General features: G+C 38.0%; 1 protein-coding gene across 3 annotated transcripts in view; it reads left to right on the forward strand.

Annotated features, from left to right (window-relative positions):
• EXOC6 (exocyst complex component 6) overlaps positions 1-9732 on the forward strand; it is a 254131-nt gene that overhangs the window by 189463 nt on the left and 54936 nt on the right. For all 3 annotated transcript variants that reach the window (XM_006880347.1, XM_006880346.1, XM_006880348.1), the window contains one exon: positions 7032-7105. In XM_006880347.1, the coding sequence (XP_006880409.1) occupies positions 7032-7105 (74 nt within the window). The remainder of the gene's footprint in view (positions 1-7031; positions 7106-9732) is intronic.

Genomic DNA, 9732 nt, shown 5'->3' on the forward strand with positions numbered 1-9732 from the left:
ATTGCTTGAACCGATGAGGCTAAAACTTTTAAAAAAAAAGATGCTTTATTGTGATGGTTATAGGTTAGCTGGCTGCTGAACTTCGAGATGGAGCAAATCATGTTTATATTTTATACCACTGACACTGAAGGTGGAAGGGGAGAGAACAGCACAAGGAAAAAGGCAGGAGACCAGACGGGAGGGTGTTTTCGTGATCTAAGTATGAAATGCCAATAGTTTGAACTAAGTTGGGGACCGATTCTGATCCAAGAGATATTTAGAAGGTAGAAATAGCATGTTGTATGGAATTTAAATCTGATAGGAATCAAAGAAAAATATGAAGCTCTTGATCAAACGGAAAATGCCGTGTGTGCCAGATGGTTATCACACTGTTAAATTGTCTGCCATTCCTGAAAGGCATTTGAAAAAAATTCTATTAACTAGAAACTAGTAAGCTTCACTTCCTTATTGGTTAGGGTCTGATGAGATGTGGAATGAAAATTGAAAGACAAAATACTTAATCAGATTCTAGTTCAGTGGATTAAGTGCCAGGAGTCCTGAATTAGCTATGTGATCCTGGAAAAGTCATTTCACTTTTAATTTTTATATCCTTATAAAGACTTGAGTTTTAAAATAATGAAGGACTTAGATTTTAAACTCACCCATAAAGTAGGTAATAAGTGCAAGTATAATTGAAACTTAGCTAAATTTTGCCTAATGGGTAAATTAAGTCTCACTGTTGGTCCTCTTCCTTAAAGATTGTTGTTGTTAGGTATTATTGAGTTGGAATCAATGTATAGCTAACCCTCTAGCAGACTTTCAGAGGCAGTAAATGTTGTGGGAGAAGACTGCCCATCTTTCAGAGTAACTAATTGGTGGATTTAAACTGTCTGCCCTTGTGTTGACAGTGCAGCTCCTTCCCAAAGATTACAACCTTGAACAAAAATCCTCACCACTGGATCAATAAGCAAAATCATGATAGATGGAGAAAAGATTGAAATTGTCAACAGTTTCATCTTTCTTGGATCCACAGTCAATACCCTTGGTACCAGCAGCCATTGCACTGGGAAAATCTGCAGTCAGGGACTTCTCAAAATTACTGACGAACAGTGATGTCAGTTTGAAAACTAAAGTGTGATTGATTCGGACCATCATCTTTTCAGTCATTTGCTAAGCATCTAAGAGCTGGACAATAAGTAAGGATGTCAGAAAATGAATTAATGTCTTTGAGTTGTGGTATTAGAGAAGAGTACTGAATAGCCCATTGGCTAACAAAAGAGCCAGCAGATATGTCTTGGGAAAATTGCATCCAAAGTGCTCCTTGGAATCAAAGATGACTAAACTTCATCTCACATAGTGTGAATGTGTTGTTAGGAGGGGCTGATATTCCTTGGAAAGGGGCATCATAGTTGGAAAGGTAGAAGATCACTGAAAGAGAGGAAGACCCTCAACCAGGTGGTTTTGACATAGTGACTAGCACAGTGGGCTTGAGTGTGTCAGGGACTGTGAGGATGGCATAGAATAGGACAGGGTTCAAATCTGTTGTCATAAGGTCACTATGAGTTGTACTCGATTTGACAGTACCTAACAACAATAAACCTTGTGAGACAGTTCTTCTCTGTAATATATGTTTGATATGAATTGGAATTGACCATATACCAGAAAAGACTCAAAGAAAGTCTTTTCATTGATTTAAAAGTGGGATGTGCAGGAAATGAAGGTGATTAGGATGAAGAATTTGTGAGTAGGGACTCATTCATTCATTTCAAATTGAAGGTAAGGTTACATAACAACAAACTAACAACAAAACTGGTTTTAAGTCTGGCCTCCATTACCAGGGGTCTCACTGTATACATATGTAAGGACAGTAGAAATTGAGCTAACACTTGCAACCCTCTGAAACCACTAGGAATTCATGATATGTTGTCACTTGGAGACATTAGCCTGAGTCTATGGCCAAAAAAAGGAAGTTCTGATAGCTTAGTGGTAAGGAATTGCACTATCAACAACAAAGTTATGTAGTTCAAATCCACCAGCTGCTCCATGGCAGAAAGGTGAGCAGTCTTGTCCCCTGTGATTTACTGCCTCTGAAACCCAGAGGGGTGTCACTATGAGAGTTATTTAAAAAGATAAATTATGTAAGTTAAACTACATAATAAAAAAAAAAGTGGAGAGATTTACTTTCTAAATCTTAGTTTTCCAGAAGTAAGGGACTGGTGGGGGGGAGGTTAATTAAATATTTAATGCCTAGCAGGACTTGTTGTTATTATTAGGTGCCATCAAGTAGAGTATGATTCATAGCAACCTGAGGAATAGCCAGTCTGAACACTGCTGTCCTGTGCATCCTCAGTCTGACACATCCAAACCCATTGCCGAAGTCACTGTGTCAACCCACCTGCTTGAGGGTCTTCCTTTCTTCCATCACCTGTCCACTTTTCCAAGTATGATGTCTCTCTCCAAGGAATAACCTCTCCTACCAGTTTGCTGCAGAAGGTCAGGGACTGCAGCCTTCAATATGGATTGAAGCTCAACATCAAGAAAACAAAGATTCTCACCACTGGGCCATTTGGAAGCATCAGTATTGATGGTGAAGAGACTGAGATAGTTAACAGTTTCAGTTTTTGTTTACTTGGCTCCACAGTCAGCATTCTTGGTAACAGCAGCCAGGAAATCAAGAGACGAATTGCATTGGGAAAGTCAGCTATGAGGGACAACGCAAGAGTACTGAAAAGAAATGACATCAGGCTAGAGTCTAAGTTACGCCTGATCCAGGCTCTAGTCTTCGCAGTTATGTGCAGTGCATTGCAGAGTTGGACAGTGAATAGGGCTGATAGAAAGAGAATTGATGCCTTTGAGCTGTGGTGCTGGAGAAGAGTGTTGAATATACCATGGACTGCTAGGAGAACAAGCAGGTTTGTCCTGGAGAAGGTGAAGCTGGAGCGCTCCTTGGAGTCAAGGATTCTGAAGCTTCATCTGACATACTTTGGGCATGTTGCAAGGAGGGTCTGATCCTTGGAAAGGGACATCATGTTTGGGAGAGTGGAGGAACAGTGCAGGAGAGGAAGACCCTTGATGAGATGGACCGATTCTGTGACAGGGGTGGTGGGAATGAGTGTGTTTGAGACAATGAGGTTGGCACAGGATAGAGAGGTATTTAGGGCTCTTGTACTGAGGGGTCACTATGAGTCGCAAGTGACTCAGTGGCACATAACAACAACCAACATGTCCAAAGTATATGAGAGGAAGCTTCATCATTTTTGCCTCCAAGGAGCACTCTAGCTGCACCTTCCCCAAGAGAGACCTTTTCATTCTCTTGGCTGTTCATGGGATCTTCAGCACTCTTCTATGATGCCACAGTTCAAAGACATCGATTCTTCTTCTGTCATTGTTACTCATTGATCAGCTCTCAGATGCATAGCAAATGACTGAAAAGACTATGGCCTGAATCTGGTGCACCTTTGTCCTTCTAGCAGAAGGGAACCAGGAAATAAGGAAGAAAGAAAGGAAAGGTACACTTTGAGTAACCAAAAGGTTATTTATACTACAAGGTACAATGTTGTTGTTATGTGTTGTCGAATTGTCCGCGATTCATAGTGACCGTATCTATATACAAGAGCCCTCAACCCTGCTCTGTCCAGTGTTAACCTCATTGTCTCCGACACAACTACTTCCATTACTCCAGTCACTGAATTGATCCATCTTATCCTGTGCTGTCTCTCCACTCTCTCAAACATGACTTCCCTGTCCAAGGACTGGTCCCTCCTTGTAACATACCCAAAGTATGTCAGACGAAGCTTCAGAATCCTTGACTCCAAGGAGAAGCCTGGCTTCATCCTCTCTAGGACAAACCTGTTGGTTTTCCTAGTAGTCCCTGGTATATTCAACACTCTTCTCCAGCACCACAGCTCAAAGGCATCAATTCTCTTTCTATCATTCCTAGTCACTGTCCAGATCTCCGATAGACTCAACATATTTGTGTAACACCCAGGTACTCAGGCTTTACCTATTCTTATTTTGCACATAATTCTGATAATCAGTTAGCTGATCCAAAGGGATGAAAGATAATATATGTGTTGTTAAGGGCTTGTTGTTCAAGATGGCTTTCCTAGCCCTGTGGATGGAGAAGAATATGCAAATAGGGCATATTAGTTTAACCATGAGGGGATTGACTAGTTTCACCGTTAAATTGAGCAGATTCAGCAGCAATCTTAGAGATTCTCACCATAAGCAAAGAGTTATAAAATGCATTGTACACCCTTCAGGGCCAGTGGTTCTTGCACCAGCCAGACCTACTGGATGGAGAGCAGCAGCAGCAAGCAGCAGAAAACCAGAGACCCATAGTGAGGCAGAGCTGCCACCCCATGAAACCAGAGCTAAGAATTTTTGCTCAAGTTTGTTGGAAGGCTGGGAATGAGAGCCTTAATTGTCAGGACTAAGCTTTGTAACACTGGCCTAAATCCTCAAGGCTGCAGGTTGAAGTGCCTGTGAACACATTTCAGAAATTGTCCTGAGTGAGTGATTTTATCTGCTAACAGCCTGAATTATACAGCCTTTAAACTTCCCTAATATGGTTCTGTGTGGTCTGTGAACAATGGATTTTGGACCTAGTAGAGCAGTAAGTTTAGTGTTGAGATGAATTGAAAGAGGTTCAGGAGCATGGGGAACATGTCTGACCTCATGGATATTGGGTTTGTGTTGTTGATGTTGACTGAGACAGTTCCCCTTTATGGAGTTAGTTGGTAAAAGTGAAATATGGCTATCCTCATGTGATCCTTTCTCTTTTTGTAAAAATAAAAGAATACGCAAGAGAGCAGGTAGTAAGAATTTGTTAAAACTGAAAAAGAAGGTAAAACAATTAGAAAAGATTAAAACTCAGATAACATAAGAAAATAGCTTTTAATACCAGAGCAACTCCTGGGAATTTAACTGTGTCATATAGAATAAAATATATTTTTAATGATCACTCAGACATTTAAATTTAAATATTATTTAGTATATTCTTAGGAAGCTCTGGTGGCACAGTTCATAGGGAGTCCAAACCACCCACAGCTGCAGAGAAGAAAGAGGGGCCGTCTTCTCTTGTATAATTTGCCGCTTCAGAAAATCGGCTGGAGGATCAGCTGCGAGTTGGTTCCAGCTCAGTGGTAGTGAGTATATGTTTAAAAAAAGAACAAATAAAGCTTATGATGCATTTTAGAATTTAACCCAAAAAATATTTGAGATAACTTCTGTGGAAAATAGTTCAGTAGTTCAAAGAGCTAAACACAGAGCTACCTTATTATCCCGCAGTTCTATTCCTGGATGCACAGCTAAAATAATTGAAAATGGAACTCAGACAGGTCTGCTCACATTTCTAACAACACTGTTCACAGAAACCAAAGGTGAAAACAGCCCAAATGCTCATGGGTGGGGAATGAATAGATAAACAAATAGTAGTGTATAATAAAAAGGAATGATGCACTGATTCCACTACAGTATGAATGATAACATAGATAAACCTTGAAAACATTACGCTAAGTGAAAGAATTAAGACACAAAAGATTTTGTATATAAAGTGATTACCATGGTTGGATGAAGGGAAAAACTACTTGGGGGTAAGGTTTCTTACTTTGGATTGATAGGAATTTTTTGGAACTAGATAGAATCATAGGTGGACAACATCGTGAATGTACAAAAAACATCACTGAATTGCTTTAAAATAGTTACTTTTATGTTGTAAGAATTTCACTTAAGTAAATTTTTAATGCTTAGTTTAAATTTGTTTGGTACTTGAAACAAAAATTACCATGATCTTAAGAGCAATAACAAAAATTTATTCCCCAAAGATACTAGATTAACTATCCTCGGATTATAGATACTAATAGTCTAATTGTTGGTTTTGAAACTTTATAAACTATGTTTCACACAAAACACACTAGATTATTATTTTTGTTATTCTTATAATGATATAGACCTGAAACTTTAAATGCATCTATAATATTGATTCTGATAAATTCACAAATATAGTATTTGTAATGTTCTCTGAAAGAAAACCCAAACCCACTGCCATCGAATTGATTCCAACTAATAGTAGCCCTATAAGACAGAAACCATAGGGTTTCTGCAGCTGTAAATATTTAGAAAAGCAAAGATCATACCTTTCTCCTATGGAGCAGCTAATGGTTTTGAACTACCAGTCTTTTCGTCAAACATAGCTACACTACTAGGGTTTGTGTTTGAGTTTGTGTGTGTGTGTGTGTGTGTGAAAACTAGGATATTAATGAGAAGAATGACCATTTTTAGTTCTTATTGGAGAAATTTTCATGATCCAGAAGTCTTTTGTCTTCGAAATCACTAATCATTGGATTTGTCTTCACCTTAATTAGCTATGTTACATATTATAAGAGTTTGGAAGCACAAACAGAACAAAAATTTTGAAAAAGAATCATTTGAAAGGAGAAAAAAAAAAATCTTGCCTTGAGATATTTTTCTAGTTTTTTAAAAAGAGCCAGAATTCCATTATTTTTAAAAGCAATCAATAAAAGTATGAACAGACATTCCTGCATCATCCTGATTTTGATACCTTAAAACATTTTACTTGTGATCTACATGTAAGACTGACTTCTTACTTTGTGTCTGTCTTTCATTGCTGTTAGCTAAGAGCAGGACCTTTATAGAGCATATGGTGTAACAAAGCAGATGTTTAGAAATATGTTGACAGCCATGGAATTGGTATGGTTTCAAATGCTTTTATAATCATTCACCTGAGGCTAAAAGAGTCAGAAAACTTTACTTGATTGAAGTATATTACTCCTCCTGAACTTTATGTAGGATAACTCTCCCAAATTTATTGTAATTAAAGATTACAGTGATTCAGTGGCAGATTAAAAGTTTAAAATTATTAGAATATTTGTGGTAATGGATGTGGAGAACATTCTCAGTAGTGGTAATTGATGGTTATAAGCAATCTTCACTTGAAATGGTTAAGTAAAAATATTACCATTTTAGTAATTAATTTAGTGGTTAAATCCTTGTATATTTTATTATTTTAATTTTTTTTTCTTTTTAAACAGTGTTTGCCAGCTCTGAGCCTGTGCCAGGATTCCAGGGAGATACCCTGCAGCTAGCATTCATTGACCTCAGACAAGTAAGATGTAATAATGTACTTTCCATAAATTGCCTTCTGCTTCTTACTTTTTTTTTAAATTTTGTTTAGCTAAAAAAGTGCTTGTTTGCCTTGGGAAAAAAGTTGTTTTTAAAAAATGTTTCCTTGATAACTATGCATTTGGTATTTTTCTCTGAGTGTATCTATTCCTTTCAGCTTCACTGTTCATTCTTACCAGTGAATGTTTAATTTGTTCATTATTTGCTAAGCACATTGCTAAATAACTTTGTACTTGGATATAATAACACCTGAAGTTTACATTCTGTGTTCATGATTCCTTGTTCATCTATGAAAATTGATGGTATACATATTAGTGTCAAACCCCAAGTTGAATGTAAATTACTACAACTAGAAAAGAACTCTTTCCTTAACATTTCCTCAATAACAAAAAAAAATATTGTTTTTAGACATTTTTGTATGACTTCAGAAAAAATGATAAAAAAGTAATTACACATGCATATAATCCTTTCCTGGCCACATAACTCTAAATCAAATATAATTTTTATATCTTCTATTCATTTACTCTTTTTCTATCTACTTAAGTTTCTCCCCTTCTTATTTTCTTCTTTCTTGATTTCCCCCTTCCCCTTTTTTCTCTTTCTTAATCCTAGGATTAAGGGGCTTAATAAAGCTGGGGAGGTACATGGGTGTGGGGGAGGGGAGGATTCCAGTTAAAGATCTCAAGATTGCTGGAGTTGACTGCAGGAATAAGTGCTGCCCTTGGAAAGAAGAACCACGTGGAGATAAAATTAAATCAAAGCCACTGACTTAAAAATCTGCGAATGATGCTGTACTCATTCAGGGTGGAAACGAAGCTCCTCCACCGGTGTGAGTAGGCTCTGACCCAGTGATCCTGGGAACAGACTAATTAGAATAGTGAAGGATCTCTAATTTCCGTTAAATACTTATGCTTAGAACTAGTTTTGCTCTGATTCCAAACCAATATTCATGTGTATTGACTGCTCCATTTATTGGAGCTCTGGTGGCCTAGTGATAAAAAGCTGCGCTGCAGTCCCAAAAGGCACTGTTTTTAAAATCCACCAACTGCTCTGTGGGAAGATTAGGAGTCTCCCTCCTGGGATTAACTGCCTCAGAAAAACCCCTGGAAGGTCAGCTGTGATTCGACTCTGACTCGATGGCACACAACATGGGTTTATTACAGAGCTTGAATATGACTGGCTACTCTGCTAAACTAAAGTCAGTGGTTCACATTCATTTCCTTGATGAATGCATCAAGGGGAAAAAGGAGCAACAGTCTCTTCCCTTATAGGTGACAACCTCAAACACCTGATAAAGGGTTGTTTTGAGTTGCAGTCAACTTGATGTTAGTGGATTTTAGGAGTATTTGGGGAGGAGAAATAAGGACTTTGGTATACTAATTATTTAGAGAAGAGGAACATGATTGAAACCAGTGCAAAAATAATATAGCATGGTTTCACCCTTAAGGGACTTTAAAATTCCTTAGAGATGCAAACATCCACAGAGAAGCCTTTTAAGAATGAATCACAGGGAGCTCTGATGGCATAGTGGTAAGAAGCTAGGCTATAATCCTGAAGGCGTGTGGTTTGAATCCACCAGATGCTCCACTGGAGAAGGAGGGGCAATCTTCTCCTGTGCCAATCAGATCAGATTTGACAGAACACAACAAGAAAGAAAAGAAAAAAAAGAATGAATCACATGGAAATACATGGTACATTTTAAAGAGAAGTTTAGAAAGAATCTGAAAAAAAAAACCTTGTTTCTCAATTTTGTCAAAACACTGAATGTATAAAATAAATTTATATTTATTGATGTTTGCAATCAATTCTGATTGTGTGGAGGGAGCTCTGGTGCCTTAGTGGGTAGGAACTTGAACTGTCAACCCAAAGGCAGGCAGATTGCATCCACCAGCTGCTCCAAGGAGGTTGGGCAGTTTTCTCCCTGCTGGAATCCCGCTGAAGAGCAAGCTGCGAGTTAGTTTCACCTTGATGATAGTGTACAAGAACAACATAGCAAACTAGGGACATTGTTTAGGGGAACCAAAAAAACTAGTTGGCATTGATTTGATTTTGACTCAGAGTTTTAGTGTGTGTCAGAATAGCACTGTACCCACAGATGCAATAGCATTTTCAATGACTTGATTTTTCAGAAGTAGATCAATAAAGCCATTCTTTGAAACTGTTTCTGAATACACTTGACTCTCCAGCTTCTGTCAGCAGCAGGCACTTTAGCCCAGGATACTTTTAGTTGAAAAAGGTAGAAGAAAATGGAAAAAAAAAATTCTTACTGTCCCATCCACTTTTTGTTTTATTTTGTTTAAATTCCAGTTTATCAGGAAAGAGTCTTTATCATGAAGATAAATCCACTTTCTTTAGAAGCACTTCCCTTTGTTGTAGGACTACTTCCCTGAACAAGATTGTTTAACACAGAAAACTGGTCCCTGGGCAAGTTGCAAATAGGTTAGGTGGTATATTTATTTCCTAACTGCAGCCTACAATATGGATTGAGGCTCATTGTCAAGAAGATAAAGATTTTCACCACTGGACCAATTGGCAGCATCAGGATGGATGTTGAAGAGATTGAGATTGTACACAGCTTTAGTTTGCTTGGCTCCACAGTCAACAGTCTTG

This window comes from Elephantulus edwardii, unplaced genomic scaffold (assembly GCF_000299155.1).
Source record: "Elephantulus edwardii isolate Elephantulus edwardi_28Jun2011 unplaced genomic scaffold, EleEdw1.0 scaffold00007, whole genome shotgun sequence".
Classification (NCBI taxonomy): domain Eukaryota; kingdom Metazoa; phylum Chordata; class Mammalia; order Macroscelidea; family Macroscelididae; genus Elephantulus; species Elephantulus edwardii.